The 17,168-nt window shown below is 48.2% G+C and overlaps 1 protein-coding gene across 12 annotated transcripts in view; it reads left to right on the top strand.

Annotated features, from left to right (window-relative positions):
* MARCHF3 (membrane associated ring-CH-type finger 3) overlaps positions 1–16,879 on the top strand; it is a 79,257-nt gene extending 62,378 nt beyond the window's left edge. For 7 of the 12 annotated variants that reach the window (XM_085323241.1, XM_085323245.1, XM_085323244.1 and 4 more), the window contains 4 exons: positions 303–546; positions 1,436–1,643; positions 13,981–14,190; positions 16,361–16,879. In XM_085323241.1, the coding sequence (XP_085179367.1) occupies positions 359–546; positions 1,436–1,643; positions 13,981–14,190; positions 16,361–16,519 (765 nt within the window). In that variant the 5' untranslated portion in view covers positions 303–358 and the 3' untranslated portion in view covers positions 16,520–16,879. The other 5 variants (XR_014898041.1, XR_014898039.1, XR_014898040.1 and 2 more) reach the window with 5 other exon arrangements.
* The last annotated feature ends 289 nt before the right edge of the window (positions 16,880–17,168 follow it).

Genomic DNA, 17,168 nt, shown 5'->3' with positions numbered 1-17,168 from the left:
CCCCCGGCCGCGCGTCCCGCCTCGCGCCTACCGCATCGCGCCGCCGCCTCCGACTTACAAGTACGCGGAGCGAGCAGCAGCGCGCGAAGGTGCCGGGAGCGCACGTTCGCGGGCTCTTCGCTGCCGGCGTCACCTTCGCTTCCCAATGACTGCGGTCCGCGGTGCAGCTTAAATTGCACGTTAAGCGGTGAGAAAAAGAGCGAGGCGTGTCGCTGCCCCGCCGCCGCGGATTTGCGCCAGGCGACGTTCGCCAGCTGAGCGACGGCCCCCGCGCTCCTAACCCGCCTTTTCTCGCTCCCTAGATGGGGACCCCGCGTCGGCGCCGGAGCCAGTAGGGGCGAAGCCGCCGCGCGCTGCCATGATGACGAGCCGCTGCAGCCCCCTGCCCGAGGTGCTGCCCGAGGGCCCCGGCTCGGCGGCCCCCGCGGCCAAGAGCGCCGGCGGCGGGGCCGGCCCGGCCGGCGGCCGCCCGCACTACGTCATGCAGGTGTCGGCCAAGGACGGGCAGCTGCTCTCCACCGTGGTGCGGACGCTGGCCACGCACAGGTACCGCCGGGGCCGGGCTGGGGGGCGGCCCCGGCGCGGGGCGACGCTACGCTTTGGAAAGCGCGCAGGCGGGACGCGGGGCTTTTTGCTTAATATTCGCCGCCCCCCCGAGACGGTAATTAAAGTCGCACTCCAGCTTCGTAACGGTCGCGGGAGGTACGGCGTTAAGTTCTCGTGATTGCACTGAAATTGAGGAGGAGGAGGAGGAAGCAAGCTGTCTAGGGATGCCCCTGCTCAGGTGAGCCGGCTGCAATGATTCAGCCTGCTCCGGAGGAGGAAACCTCAGGAGTCCTGCTCGGGCCACCGGTGCAGGCCGCCCGCTCCCTCCCGGTGAGCGCTCCCCTCCTCCCCCCGCGCTTCGGGCACCCCAAAGGCACCGGTGCCCGGTGCGGTCCGCAGGCTCCGTATTTCAGTCAAAGTTCAGTTCCGTTTCCCCAGTGGAAACCTGGAAAAACGGCCCCGATCTTGAAGGAGCCCTGGATTTTAGCAAAACAGCAAAGAAAATTTGATCTGCTGCGCTCTTGTGAAGACTCGTACCGCATGTGCGGTGTGGCAGCCTGAAAAGAGCTTTCCCCCCCCATTATTTGTAGTAGTTTTTTTTTAACGGCGTGCATTTTGTCTCAGTCCAGGCAGGCTGTGCCCAGTGCTCAGAGGTGCATGCAGAGCATCACAGCACAACTTCATACCATTTCCATTTCCTCAGACTGCTGTAAAAGCAGGAGGGTTGTAGGGAACGGGATGGTTTCCTCGCTCTTCACTGCCGTTACCCTTGAGCGGGATCCACGGAGGCACCGGGGGCGCAGTCAGAGCCCGCGCGCGGAGAGGAGGAGGGAGATACCCTAGATCGCGGGCCCGTACGCCGACCGGCAACTTCTCTTTCCCCGTGCAGCAGCCCCTTCAACGACAGGCCGATGTGCAGGATCTGCCACGAGGGCAGCAGCCAGGAGGACCTGCTTTCTCCATGCGAATGTACGGGGACCCTGGGGACGATTCACCGCAGCTGCCTGGAGCACTGGCTGTCGTCTTCGAACACCAGCTACTGTGAACTCTGCCACTTCAGGTTTGCAGTAGAGCGCAAACCCAGGCCTTTGGTAGAGGTCAGTAAATGGGGCATGTCCTCAAAAGCTTAGCTTTAATGAGCAAATAGCGACTGTTTTTGTACAGGGATCACAAAGCCTTTGCAGCTCCACTGAAGCAAAAGAAAGCTGCGGAGATGAGGGGCAGGAGCCCAAGGAAAGCGGAAGAATAACAAAACCTTTATTTTGAAGCAAATCAATACAAGTGAGAAGAATGGGACTGATGTTTTTGCTTCACTGTAAACATAAGTGAAAGTTTTGGGAACAAGGCGCAGCAAATACATACTATACCAGGCAACATGGTAGGGGGTGGCAGAGAGAGGCGACGGAATGAATTGGCAGTTCATCAGTGGAACGCTAGACAAACACCACTATTGCGAGTATTTAAKATAGCCAGGAATTGTCTGCTTCCTTTCTTTGAGAGAGGGAAAAGCAAGMAGCCCTGGAAAGCTAGCTTCTGCGCCCAGCCCACAAGAAGGAATTGTTCTTGCTCAGCGTCTGGCATTTTTAGCGATTCTTGAACGACCTTTTAGCCTCCCTTTGCCTGTGTACCAGACTAGACAGTGAATTGGGCAGTTGTTTCTCCCTTATCAATTTAAATTCAGTTATTGCCAACTATAGATGTTTTAGTGGCTATGTGACACTTTCCAGATTTTTTTAATCCTCAGGAGAGGGGAAAAAAAAAAAAAAACAGCCAAGATCATTAGCTTTCCTCTGTTAGTTATCTTTTCTCTCCTGTACTTTCATTTGAAGAAAAAAAAAATGTAGTTCCTTTTAGAATCAAAAGAGAATTACAAATAGTGGCATTTTATAAAAATAATGAGAAGCATCTTATACCAGTTGGTGACCCAAATACTTAAATGCCAGGACTGGATTCCATRCAACATATCCTTCCTTTACATCTTAATTGTCACTGTAAACTGCAGAACTGGTTGAAGGAGACACAGTATCAAGAATAAGGGCGAGGGAGAAATCTTGATTTCCTCTTACTGACAGATAAGGGTGAAAATGGCGGCTGGAAAGCGAGGGCAAGAGGCTTGTGTGGAGAGTGGGTAAAAAGTCCTTACTGAAGGCTACCAAAAATGTTTTTTTGCTGGGTTAAGTAGTTGGACACACATTTGTGTTCTAACCTAAGGACATCTTTATTCTTCTTTGGAATCAGTAAGCTAGATGCATAACACCGTCTTTAGTGCAAGATCCACAGCCTTGTCAGACCCTAACCAAGGAAAGGCCAGGCCAGCTCTGCTCCGACTGCCAGTTGCTCGTTGGCACTCCCAGCRCAACTCCAAGCACTCCCAGGAAGCTGCTCTTGTTTTGAGAAATGCTGGATTTGAATATTCTCAGGCTGTCAGTGACTGACCAGCAAAACCATTATGGCTGAGCAGTCTCCCRTAGAGGTAACATTTTCTTCTGGCCAGTTGCTATGAGCCTACATCAAACAATTTTCATTTGCACATAGGTGAGGTTTTGGTGCAAGGATGCTACCATTCGGTTTGCCTTCTAAGACAAGTGATGTTGAGACAGTGCAAAGTAAACAGTTTGGTTTTTAGAGTCCGGCCTCTTCAGGTTGTTCCCTCAAACGGCTGCTTGTGAAGTTTTCTTTGCACAAGTGGAACGTGACATTTTTCAGAGCAAATGACAACTGAAGAAGTTGAAAGCAAGAGCTACCCTTGCCCAGGACAGRGGAGTCTGGCCATCTGATCGTTCCTTGATGAAGTGAGCTTTCTTTCTGACAAAACTCAGTAATAAGAAAATCTGTCTTTGGTTTCTCAACTGAGGACAAATGAGAACCAGGTGCAAGAACATTTTGAAACATAGTGCATTGTTAAATGAGGTTTTTCTCTTTACTACCTAGTCTTTTCTYGCTTATGGGCTACCACAGCTACCTTTTTATTTTTTTCTTTTTTTCTCTCCAATGCAGCAATCAACAGTTATGTGCAGTTGCAAGAAGGGTCATGATAAAACAAAACAAACAAAAAACCTTTTTAAGTTCTTTTTGATCTTACACAAGGAGAATGTTTCTGATTTAGAAGGGATTTGAGTTGTGCTTTTAAAGTTGAGAAGCAGAAACAAAGAGTAACTAAGATGAATCATAAGCAAAAGGACAAATCAGAAAGGTTCATTTCTATTGGTATAACTTAGGTTTGTAAAGTTGTGCTTATTTATACACATACTGCTGTTAAATCTGAAGACCTCCCCAGGGCAAATAATCACAGCAAATCTGAAAGTTTGCAAAGCATAATCAAAGCAAATACAGGGCCAGATGCTCCCTGTGTCCTAAAGCACTGTGYTGTCTGTCTCCCCGTGTTGCCTTCTGGGCAAGGGAAGGGGGAGAAAGATACAGCGGAAACCTGCCGTAACGCTTGCACTAGRGCCAAACCAGAGCAAGCACTTGCTTTTGACTCCATCCTTATCGACAGCTGGGGTGGGAGGAAATCAGGGAAGTGTAACCAGCTCTCTGCCACTGTCTTCCTCCTACTATTTGCTTGCACAGCTCAAAACACGAGGCGATACCCAAGTCAAAGTTCTCTTCATTCAGTAAGATAATTAGKGCCTCTGAACAAGGTAATGGAGATGGTAAATAGTCCTTTCAGTGGAGGTGAAAACAAATCAGTTTACCTATGCATTTTAGGAGGTCAAGAGGGACTATTACACTCAAAGTCATTTCTAGAGCATTGCCTGTAGGAGCTTTATCCCATAGTTCCTCAGCAGGCCATATTTCATATAGAAAAAATATTCCATCTGTTGTTCAGTGATAAGTAGTATAAAAATGCTTTAAGCAATCAGTCATCATATTCTTTTCTCCTAGAGATTTTCCATCATGAAAAAAACCTAATGGTTCTGTCTATTCAAAAAATTATTATTCACATTCTCAAAGGGGTCAAACAACAACAAAGAAAGAAAACAGTAAAGGGGTAGGGAGAAAACATAATACTGCATAGGTCCTTGCTTTTGTGGGGCTTAGCCACGAGTGTGGGGGAAATCTCAACAGAAACAAATTGAGATACTTCACTTACTCCATCTAGAAAGGTCGCATCTGACAAGCATTTGTGCTGTTAGCACCCAGGAGATGCCATGGGAGTAGTGGGCTTGAAATGAAATGAGCAGTAAGTGGCATGGCTGCTTGTTCAGCCATATTCCTTCCTCCCCTGTGTACGTTGTTATGGAAGCAGCAGAGGATTTCTTGCTGTGCATAATGATTTGATCAGAGCAGGTTAGTGAACCCACTCTGTTTCTTCCCCCCATGTTGTTAGTTTGCTATTAGTTCATTACTAAAGGAAAGCAAGTGCTCCATAAAAGAAAAATCATTGCGAGATGACTTTTTGCTTCTTTTGAGCAATTGCCCACATTCACTCTAAGGACGTGGGCCCACGCGCTCAAACAGGAGATCTCTAGCTCAGGAAGAAGAGACATCTCTGCAGCTATATTCTGCCTCCTGCATACCACATGTAAAAATACAGTGATCACACACCTTTGCTTTCTGTCAGATATCCAGTTAAAGCCTTTTTTCTTCTCTACCAGCCTATGTTATGAGTAGCAGCCTAAGTTTCCTCGCACCCCCAGCCAAAAATTCAAGATACAGTCCATTTTGGCCTCCACTTCTCCTTTTATGCTTTGTATCTTGCCTCCACRRTAAGCCTCTCTGGTCAGCTGAGTTTCAAACTACAATACCTGTCAAGGGAGACATCTCTTCAGCTGTGASATGACATGGTTCTATTATTTGGGARAGAAACATATCCCAAGAAACATACAATCTGCCCACTGTCTTAGGCCCAAAACTCAGCCAGAGTGACARAAAATGCTGTAGTACAGCCTGCCAACCTTGAATGTGGAAAGCTTCAGACATTCTCAATCCACTTCTACTTTTTTTGACCCAAATTCTTTTCCCCAGAAGAAATGTGTTTCTGAATCTGGCACTATAGCAGGAGATTGGCCCCATTTACAGTATTTGGGGAAAGCGATTTGTTTGTCACCATCCACCTCCTGTAGCCCAGGACCTGGTTCTGCATAGCAGCATGTGCGAGCGCTGGTTATGTGGCTCTGACACTTGGAGATAAGAAAGGAAGAAGAAAAAGAACAGATTTTGCTACCTCTGTGCCTCCCTTACTCACTCCAGCTTTGTGAGATGGAGGGGCACCGTTCATTGTTCTTCAACACACCCCAGGAAAGTGCCTGCGTGTCTTCTCCTCCACGGGCATTTGTCAGAGGTTGGTTAGCCAAAAGAAGTTGTCTTCTTTATGTTCTTCCTCATCTCCACTCTGCTGGCCTAAATCCACTTGTCAGGACTGCCTTCTGCAATTTTACAGTCATAAGTAAGAATTACTTGTCTTCAGAGCCTTCACAGATTAGTCTGATGAGTGGAGAGAGAGTGCAGAAGCCTCTTGTGTCCCACCTGACATTCAGCATTTACATGTCCCGATTTGCCTATGGATCAAGCTAACCAGGAACTGCCATGCTCCTCCCAGATGACCCTGCTTTTACTGGGACTTCTGCTCAGTGGCTGGACCGATGCTTTCTACAGAACTCGAGACTTCATCATTTCTCAGCCACTCATGAACTTGATCATAGCAGTAGTCCTGGAGAGAACRTGATGAACTATTGTAAAGGAGTAAGAGATGAGGTGTGCTATAAAAAGCATTTGKAGGGGGGACTATAAATTTCTTCTTCTCTACTCCTCTCCCTGCTGGAGGGCCCCCAGCAAGTTCTAGCATTGAGAAAACATGAAACCACCAACATCAGAGATAATCTACTAGAGTATGAGCTTTCTGTAGCACCTTTGGAGTGGCCATTTCAAGTCATATTTGTGCTAGGTACCATACTGAGGCAGTTAGCAGGCATCAGCAGAGCAAATGTAGCCCCTTTTCTGTTGATTTCAGAGCTCGTTCTTCAGGAAAGAGGATTGCTTGGAGTCACCCACAGCATCTGAATCACTTAAGAAGGGTTATTTGCCAGTAATCCAAAGTATGCTGCGTACATCCACATTCCTAGTCCACTCACCTTCCTCTCAGCCACAAGGCTCATCRTATTATGAAGTTCAATTCAAAAAGTGCATCTTGATACACACCAGATCTGATCCCCTCTCTTCTACCACATGCTAGATGCACAGCATCCCTATGCATACTGCTGGAAATAAGAAGTCTATGGCACACGTGCTTGGGAACATCTGTTGTGAGTGTGCCTAGCAATAACAAATCCCAAAGAAAAGCAGCTACTGATAAGCAGCTCTACTTCTTAAGCATCCTAATCACTCCACTGCCAGTGAGATCCTAGCTACCTTTGACACAGATCAACCATACTGACATAGCAGAAACTCTGGATGCTGGAAGGGAAAAAAAACAGAACAAAAACCTATAATACAGTGGTAGAGTGGTGTATATGCGTAGACATGATGTACTTTGCAATAAACTGGAAGAATCTCAGAACAAACCCAGTGAAACTGCATAGCTAGTGACTTACAGACCTCTCTTTATAAGCTTCTTTTTAACACGGCCTGTCCACAGCTTCTGTGATCCTGGAGATGTATGATGTCATTAGCATAGATGCTTCTGCTATATTTCAGCATAAAGATTCAACAAGCTTGATATATCATCTTTTTTAATTTCCATATTGCATCTATCTTGCTTCCATTTGGCTTAGTATAGAGACAGATTCAAATCACAGCACTGCAAAGTACTTAAGCTCTATGAAGTGTTGCTAGAAGACAACCGGATACAACATAAAGACAGCACAGCACCATAAGGCAACCACATAAATCAGACTAGTGTTGCTTGTTATTTATACATTTTAGACCAAGCTGTTTCTGCTATCTAATGGTTTCAGTTTTTTTTTTTAAATAGATATATATATATGTATGTATGTGACAACAAGCTAGACAGCATGACTAGGAGAAAATAAAATAAAATCAGGATAAACATTGTATTACGGGTTAGAAGTGCACTTCAGTCTTTTCCAAGCTATTACTGCCTGTAGAGTTCATACTAGAAAGGAAGAGAAAACTAACTAGGCATGATGTGATTAAGGAGAGCTTGCATTATAATTTAAGACTTCCAGAAGCCTAACACTGAACCATGAGCTTACTTTCTCTGCAAGGGCTTTGCAAGTCATGCTTTTGATCTGCTAGGATTTTGGTTTTTGAGCTTGCTTTTCTTCTCCACTGCCCAATGAAATAAATTGTTAGCATTAAATTACTATAACARCTAGCCACCAGATCTGCTGCACGTGGTTAGTAGAAGGATGGTTGATAAGGCCAGAAGAAAAACAGTGACTTTGCACAGTGAGAGAAACGCACTCGACTCCAGGAGCCCAGAGGCACAGCAACGCTACGGCACGCCAGGGCAGGACACAGGCGCCTTGGGGACCCACTGCCACAACAGTGCTGGCACTTGTTTCAAAGGTGAGAGCAGAGCACAGAAGAACTGATGACAGAGAAAGCATCCATAAAATGGGCGAAAGGGAGGCTAGCCAGGAAATAAAGTGAGCTACACCAACCAGTGTTAATTCAGGTACGCCAAAAAGGCTGCTCACGCCATGCCCAGTGCCAGCRGAGAGTGCCTCACTGTCCACAGGACCGGACCTGTGGCTGGCAGGTGCCCCCTGGAGACCCAAGTCACCCCAGGAGAGTTTAAAGCAGCCAAGTAGCATTCTAGGAAAAAAAAAAAAAAGATGTTTGAGTTTTAAAGAAAGTAGTACAAAGAATAATTAACCCCACTGCACATACAGTTTTGAAAAAATAACCTGCTCAAGACTCTGGCATTTTACATTCAGAGTACCAGGCACCATTCATTCCTAACAGGGAGCAACCCAGAGCCCCAGACAACCTGTTCACACTCCTTTAGAGAGAAGCAAAATGGTTCTTTTAGGYTTACAGGAAAGTTTTGCTCTAGTCCTTGGCTTTCCCCAACAAGCACAAGTCTTTCTCATAGTGCTAAGAGCAAGAATGCAAACAAATCAAGCCRAATGAAAATAACAGCTTGAGGAAGAAAAGGCAAAAACTACTTAMCAGAGAACAGCCTGTGGAATCAGACCATTGCAGCAGTACCCCCTCCTTCCTGAATTTAAGGGCCAGCAATCAAGGAGGAAAAACATCTGGAGGAATGTTCCCAGAAGAAAGTAATTGAATGATTATAGAGTAAAGAGCTGCTCTGGAAGAGGCCATGTGCTAGTCTTTAAGGACTATTAAGCTGAAGGGGAGATACCGTAGGTTTTCAAAGGTGCGGTTATTTATGTTTCAAATAACAGTATCAATGCCTTTCCTTTGGAGATGGTGCTTCTGTAACACAGTTCTCAGCTGCTGCCTTATCAGCTGCCAGTAGCATTTCCTGTCACCTGARGTCAAAGGCTTCTTTTTTCCAGGAAAATAGGTGCTAAGGTGAAAAGTTGTATTGTATTTTTGTCTTTTGGGAGGGCTACCAAGCTTTTATTAACCATCCCTTTTGTTTCCACACGTTTGAGCTTTTAGATCAGGACTTCTGCAACGTTAGGAAATAGGTGTTGCAAACAGCAAGTCTATTTTGCTTTTGATTTAAAATGCAAAACATGGTTTTTGTTGAGTGATTTTTCTGAATGCTTACTTTTGTCTGCCTAAGTGGGAATGGCAGCATCCAAAATAGAACAGTGGCTCTGCCAAACATACAGATAAAAGGAAATACTGTTTCTCCCAAAGCACCAAAAAAATCTTTTTTCTTGACACATCTTGGAATCTTTTACTTACTTATTGCAAGTGTCACCTGAAATGTAAACTAAAAATGGGTAATAGGAAGATTGACTAGTAATAAGCCAAAATAATGTCAGAGGGTACAATATTATTTATTTGGGGCTGCAGGAAATTGCATAGATTTTTATAGCACAACTTAGCAACGTGTGTTATTTGTTCTCACTCCCAGATAATTATCAGCCCWGTTTTTAAACATTAAAATTTTATAATCCAGAAACCTACCCAGCCCCTCTGTTCCCACAGCTCGGCCAAGCGCTGTTTATCAGACCCCGTTCCCCGCTCTGGCGAGGCGCCCGAGCTCTGGGCCGCAGAAGCAGCCGTGCTCCAGCAGCAGCGGAGCCTGCAGTACCCTGCTTGCTCACTCGCTTACCACCACGGGTTGGTTACTGCCTGCACTGCAGTTTATTCATCTTGCCAAACAAAACAAAACCAAAAATCTAAAAAATGATATCTTCATAGTACACAAATCTGTTCTCTCTGCTTCTAAAGACATGCCAAYGAAATTCATTTGCTATTTTAGAAGGTCGCTTTGGCTCCTGCAGGCATCAACAGTTCCCTGTGACCTTACTTAAAATAAGGGTGAAGCACAGACCTGGTTATGAAGAGGCTGTCACACTAGCTAATAAAACTGCAGAGCTCAAAACTTTATCTCTAGTTGTCAAAGAGACGGACCTCTATCACTGGGGCTAAGGGAAGGAAACGTCTTGGTTAGCTTCACTCTGCCCTTTCTAAAAGCAGCCCATGGAAGATGATAACACTGTGCCGATAATTGAATTTGTGATATGGGTAGGAACCCCCAAAACTGAGTATTTTTTCAAGTCAGCAGAAAAATAACTGTCAAATGTTTGTTTTCCCTGGAAAAATGTTAGCCTTGAAAAGTTTTGAGTCAGCCAAAATGTTTCATTGCCCTGAAAACAAGCACACCTTCTGTTTTGCTCTGGGAGGTTTTAATTTTGAATTGCATATGGGTAAACAAAACAAAAAAAAATCAAATCAAAACTATCTATTCAGATTTCCTTTTCTTCTTTGGTCAATAAATGGTTTGTTTTAAAAAACTGTCATTCATCCAAGAGAAATACTCTCAAAAACCCAGCCAGTATCAGTCTTTCCTCCCTCAAAGCTGAAGGCAAAAAGCACCCATAGGTCACTGCGGGAGTGAAAGCAGAAACAATAATATTTGCTAGCAGTTTTGCTTGTTTACTGAGTGTTTTCATCAAGCATCACTGCAGASCTATCGGCATGAAAAGAATGAAATGAACTGATAAAAGTTTGATGCGTAATAAGCCATTTTTAGTTCAAAGGGAAATAAATTCAAGGAAGAYGAGTCCTGCCTGTCTGCACCGCCTGCCTCCCCCCATTCATACGGGGCAGCTGTTTAAGTACCTTAACTAAAAAGCAGCGTGGGGGATTTTCTTCATAGTCTCCTTTGCAGCTGGTATAACTTAAGCAACAGTTACTATGTAAAATCAATTTTCTGAGCGAAAAATATAGAATAAAAAAAAAAAAAAAAAAAAAGGGAGCTTTCCAGCAGAAGCTGGTAGCAGCCTGAGGATCTGACCTGGAAAGCTGGAAAACACAGAGCACGCACGTTATTTAGGTTTTGGGAGTCATCTCACGGGCGTTAGCCCTATGAGGTAAGGGCTTCCAGGATCTGGCCTTTGGCAAGAGCAGAAGTGTGGGTATGTCTGAGTTCATAAATCTGGAGGCATTTTTACGGTGGGTTTCTGCTGGCAGCTCTTCGCATTTAGCTTGACCGACCCCCCGCAAAAGCCCCTCGGCAGCGTGCCAGCGCCCGGGTGCCGCTCCTGGGGGGGCTCCCGTTTCCGACGCGCGGCGCAGGACGGCTCAGCCCGCCCCGCTGCATAAGTGACTGTTTGGGGGGGTCTCGGCGGAGGCTTTGCCGGTGCCTCGGGGCTCGGACCCGCTCAGCRTTTGCTGACCCGGCTTTTTAGCTCTGGAGGAAGTTGACGGGGCGCGTTTCGAAGCGAACGCCCGAAACTAGAGCCAAAACAGAAGCAAATGTAGAAACGTGTGCGCGCTACTTCAGGAGAAAAACGCACGCTGCGACTGAAATCCGTGCAGCCACTGAAATTACTTATTCATTGCTTCTGACTTCTATTTCAGAGCTAGCTATTGAAATTTCCCCAGCTTCTCAGGTGAGACTGTGGAGTGGTAGGGGTTTTTTTAATCTATTATTTAATACCTCTCTTACCGAGCTTGGCCCCATCTGATACCTGACTTGCTCCAGCGAACGGAGCTGGAGGCGGTGCAGCGCCTTCCTCAGCACCCGTTTAACGGGGCAACAGCCCCCACTGGTGCGGAGGTGCAAAGATATTTAGCATTTTCGGGTCTGCCCTGGGCGATGGTGAACACCTGCGCTGCCCGCTGAGTTCCCTCGCAGGTCACCCCTTAAACGAATAGTTTGCGCAAAACCCTTCGACAGTCAGGTTTAAAAGCAGGATCCCGGCCAGCAGGCGTTTTTCCGTTCCTCTCGTTTTCCCGGAGGTTCCTCATTACAGGGATTCATGGAAATCGGACGAGTTGAAGGTTGCAACCTGTCGTGTCTAGAAGCAACCGAACACAACCAGGCACACACCCTTGGGAGTGTTTTTAAGTAAACAAAATCTCCAAAAGAAAGTGGTGTGCGCCTCGTGCACATGACTTTAAAGTCACAGTGAATTAAAAACCTAACTTAAGTTAGGTCTCAAACGTAACTTAAGTCTCCTTATTTTATATAAGCTCTGCCCCAATATTCTGATGTTTTAAATAATTGTAAGGTTAAGGCTGTTTGAAAAGTGGAAGGCGAGCCAAGATAGCATCTCCCTCTCTGACTAGCATCTTGCCCTACAACTACCTTGTAGCAGCRCATAGTAGTTACGGAGCACTTTGCACTGCCATAGGACTTTAAAAGTCCTTAGCAGCTTAGAAGCCTACATTCTACAGAAAATCACTTGTAAATATCTTTTTCTGTTCTCCTAAATTCCTGACTCTTACTGGAAAATGGATCTTAGGCTGCCGAGTTACCCTGTTGCAATTAAACCTTGCGAAAACCCTGTGAAGTAGGTAATTCATTATTTCCATCCGAGAAAGGCGAAGCTGAAGCAAACTTGTCTGCTGATTTGTGGCCTTCTGCTAGCACCAGATGAGAACAAGTGACTGCTTGTTCCTGGCTGCGCTCGGTTTCTTGACTGTTGTTTCACCCCGGATTAAGATGGATAGATAAATGCTGTATTTGTTTCAGTGCATTGAAAGTGATGAAAGRTGAGGCAGATTTCCGAAGCAACGGAGGGGCAGAAGAGCCAGATGAGGAATGTTCCTCACCTTGCAGAAGGCTCTTCACCTTGCCGTCCCTTTCCAAAGCTCTCGAGTGCTGCTCTTCCCCTGGCCATTGCTGTAATACTGTAGGGAGGAAGGAAAAACAACCTGAAGTGGCTGGGAATGAAGGGATGAAGAGTTGCTTCTCCAACTCTATTTTGTGGCACTAGAAAAAAAAGACTTCTCCTACTGCCACATAGTCTACTGGGAGGAACGAGAGGGTTGAAACAACCTGCTTGCCGCTGGCCCAGGCATCCGTAGTGCTGAAGCCATGTGCARAAGGACCTCCTGCTCCCTTGTCTTCTGCGGCAGAAAAACTGCTATTGCAGATTAAGGACGCGTGCGTCTTATCAACGCCTGCCCAGCCCAGAGCTGCCGTGCTTTTGCTTCATGTCGCCCCGATGACAAGCGTAGCCCCCAGGAGGAGCGTGACTCTTCTCGCTTTTGGCAGCACCTCAGCGCTTGGAGCTGGGGGCCCAGGAGGGAAGTGCCAGGCTGGGCATTGGTGTCCTGTCCTGCTCCTGGCTGTTGCGACTCAGGCAGCCCGAGGGCCGGCAAACCCCCGTCTTCTGTGCCAAGCTTTGGCTCCTCTGCCTGGCCTGGGAATTCTTCAGGGGCTTCCAGACACCACAGTGACAGAAATATTTGCTGTCCTAGGCAATACTGTGCACATAGCTGTGCTCAGAGAGAGTAAAAATAAAATAAAATGATGCTGCAGCAGTCGCAGAGAGCAGTTTTGACCGACTCCTACAGCTTACATTGGCAAAAGTCACCAGGCTTGATAGTTTTCCCAATTAAACATTGACTTGAGTGATGAGGCTTTTTTATTTAAAGGTCTCGGTGTACTGTTGTAGGCTGAACTTCTTCCACCTCTGCTATCTAAATTCCTGTTTATAGAAACAGGCCCATGGCGGCCTGATAGCTGCTCCGCCAACCTTGGCTTTGGCAGAYGACTTTCAGGCACCCTGGTTTGCAAGTCTTGTCCTCATCATAGRAGTAACCGGCTACACATTCATAGCTGCTTGCAGGATTGCTGAAAGTAAGTTAAAAGGGGCTTCTGCCAGTATTGTAAGTGACATGTCGGGGGGGGGGAAAGAAAACCTTAAAATAGGGTACAACACGCGAGCGAACGTGTTTTCTGTGCTCTCGAGCCAGCAGGAGAGCGCGTGCTTCCGCCTCCACGAAGGGCGCGGTGGCGGCCGGCGCTGCGCCAGCCCGCGCCGGCGAAACGCGGCCCCTTCTGCAGGCCGAGGCTTGGCGCGCGGCGGCGGGGCGGCCCGTTCCCGCGGCCTCGCCGACGCGCGTGCTCTGTGTCCGTTTCGCCCGCAGTGGCTGAGGAACCCGGGCCCCCAGCACGAGAAACGGACTCTCTTTGGGGACATGGTGTGCTTCTTGTTCATCACGCCGCTGGCGACCATCTCCGGCTGGCTGTGCCTGCGGGGAGCAGTGGACCACCTGCACTTTAGTAGCCGGCTAGAAGCYGTTGGCCTCATTGCACTCACTGTCGCACTCTTCACTATTTACCTCTTCTGGACCCTAGTAAGTATTGGGGTTTTTTTTTTTTAACTCTCAGGAGTAAGGGAGGGAATAAAACAGGGAATGAGGTGCACCTCTGCCGCAGGGCGCCGGAGGGAGGGCGGACCGCTGTGCAGCGACTGTCCTGCGTCGTCGTGGTCCAGCCCAATTTTTAAGTTACAGCTGCGAGAGACCCCTTGGGTCCAGAGCAGTTAAGCTCTCTGGAAATCCRGACAGACAGTTTGCCTTTGGGGTCCCCATTCCCAAATCCCAAAGGGATTGCAGGAAGGAGCAAGGAAGTAACCTGGAGAAGACGAGTTCAAGACACACTACGGGAGTTTTTGGCAAAGAYGCGGTGCGAAAGGTGAGGGTACAGCGCAGGAAAAAGCCTTGCAGGAATAACGTGGCTCCCCCAGAGCATTCGTATTTTATTCTGATCCAACATCCGGCTAATTTAAGTCAAACAACTTCAAAAATGCTGAGCGTAGGTGTAAATCTCCTATTTCCCGTGCCCRTGGCGCTTGTGATTCTGTGGGAAAGCCACGGCAGGACGCCGCTTGCACCCAGGTCTGCAGACACGCAGCTGCTCGCTCTTTCAGCGGCTGTCCAGATTGCACAGCCGCGTCACTCCCACCGTGCAGCCAGGGSCGCCGGCGCTCGTGTGCCGGGCACCCGTCCGGCTTAGGAAGAAAAAATAAGTGTTTACCGAGCCGTGGTCTAGCTGTTCATCAAACCCCACCCCCAGCTGCCCCAGAGCAAGAAACCCCTGCACTGAGCCCCCAGTAAGCCTGGAATAAAACCCAGGGGAACGGCTGGCTGGCTCCGAGGAAGGGACCACCTCCTGCGCGTCTTCTCTGACAGCGAAAGCCTGTCTCACCTCCAGAGGACTTCAGGCGAACCTTGGCAGTGCACAAAAAGAGGGACCGCCGAGAAATCGTACCTCAGCCTCCTGCAGGTTTGGGGGTATTTTTTGGTTGTTGCTGCTTTTTTGTTGTTCATTTTGCTTCTGCTTCCTTTTCCGTGAAAAGCAGCCTCGCTTCCTTTTTAACAGGACGGCCGTTCGCTTCCGCGGCGAGGTTCGCCTTGCCGAGGCCGCGGCGCTGCCCGCCCGGCGCGTAGACATGTCCCTCAGAGTCCCGAGCAAAGGTCCTTCAAACCACCTCAGCGCGCGACTCGCCGAAAAACCGCAGGCTGCCCAGGAGGTGCAGACCGGGGGTCCGAGGAGACCACGGTCTGACCGGGGCCCGGTGCCCCGGAGCACGGCCGCGCTCGGGGAAGGGCCGGGCAGGAAGCCCCTCGGGGGCCGATAACCCTCCCCAGCCGCCGCCGGGCAGGCAGGAGGGGGCGGCGAGCGGGGCAGCGGCGCTGCCCCGGCGCAAGGGGCCAGGCAGCTCCGGCGGGAGCAGCGCCAGGAGCCGCTCCGCGCCACGGGGCTCCCCGTGGGCCGGGGAAATCAGAGAGCTAAAATTTCRTTGTACTTGCACTCCATCAGCTCGTAGTCTCCAAAGGTAAGCGCCAGCAGATGGGTTGTTTACACACCACAGTACCCCAGCGAGCAGAAAACGGGAGCGATGCTATTTTTAAAGCAGCTAAGCTATTTTATCCCGTAAAAGAGCCAAGTTCTGCCTAACGKACTGTTGCTTTTTCTCCATATTTATTCACTCTAACAGAACCAAGAAGAAAGCTTCCACCCCAAAACRCAGGCCTCTATTTAAACTAAAACTTCAGTTTTAACTAAGTTCAACTCGCACGCTGGGTAATCCTGACGCCTGCAGCGCTGGGGAGGGGGATTGGAGCACTACGGGCTTCCCGGGGAGAACAGGCGCTGGTCAAGGCAGGGCCGCAGCGGGCCGCGTGGCCGAGGAAGAGGAGGAGGTGGTGGCGGTCGAACATGCCACGCGGCACCAGGCTCCCAGGCAGCAGCGAGCCTGGCTCTCGCTGCCGCTTCCGAAAGCTCCTCAGCCGATGCTACCAAGCGCCGTAGGTTCCCCTCTTCAACAGCAGACAGCCGTACAGAGATTAAAAAAAAAAAATAAAGTTTTTTTTTTAATATTTTCTTCTCTGCTGCCAAAGCTGGAGGAAGGCTGCTCGCCCCGGCGGTGTCCTTGGGCACGCCGCGGAGGAAGGCGCCGGTGCGGAGGGCGGCAGTCTCCTCTGCTCTGCTCTCCTCTCCTCTCGTCTCGTCTCCCCGCAGGTGTCCTTTCGCTATCACTGCMGGCTCTACAACGAGTGGCGCCGCACCAACCAGCGGGTGATCCTGCTGCTGCCCAAGGCGGCCGCCGTCGCCTCCGCCCAGCAGTCGCTGCTGGGCCTGCAGCCCGGCAAGAGGAACTCCAAGGAGACCATCGTCTGACCGGGGCCGGGCGCCCGGCCGCCTCCGATACCGCCCGGGAGCCTCGTCGCCCGCTTCACGGACTCTTTGCAGACGGAGAAATCACTGTTTCAATTCAAATCATGGATGCTGCAATCATACGATATTTGCTAAGCTGCCAAACGTGTTTATTTAGCAAAGACTGGGTGGAATTCTACGAACTCACGTTAATACTTGCATCAGAGCGATGCAGACTTTTTTTATTATTGTTTAAAAATATTAAACTATGATAATTAACAATGCAGAACAGATGTAAAAAGTGCTTTTTGTTTATTGTTTCTTGCTACTACAGTATTTTCTTTGAATAGCAGCCAATGCAGTGTTTTTTCATTTTTTCCCTGATGACACATTTTTATATATATAATATATATATAAAATATATATACACACACATACATACATGCGTGCACACACTCAATTTTAAGAACTTTTTATATTATTATCTTGGATAAAATATTATTAAAATATTTTTTATCTTAATGCAATGAGTTCTACAATTTGGCATATTATTTAAACACTATAAAGCAATTAGAAAGAGTTTCTCCTGTTTCTTGTTTGGTAAGGATGTTCTGGTAGGAAAATTCTCCAGCAATAGATCTAGAATACGTGAGAGCAGCAAATGACAGACTAC

Source organism: Rhea americana, unplaced genomic scaffold (genome assembly GCF_003343005.1).
Source record: "Rhea americana isolate MKP2758 unplaced genomic scaffold, rheAme1 scaffold_83, whole genome shotgun sequence".
Taxonomy (NCBI): domain Eukaryota; kingdom Metazoa; phylum Chordata; class Aves; order Rheiformes; family Rheidae; genus Rhea; species Rhea americana.
Note: the sequence above shows the minus strand (reverse complement) of the source record. Positions and strands in the feature narration are given on the sequence as shown.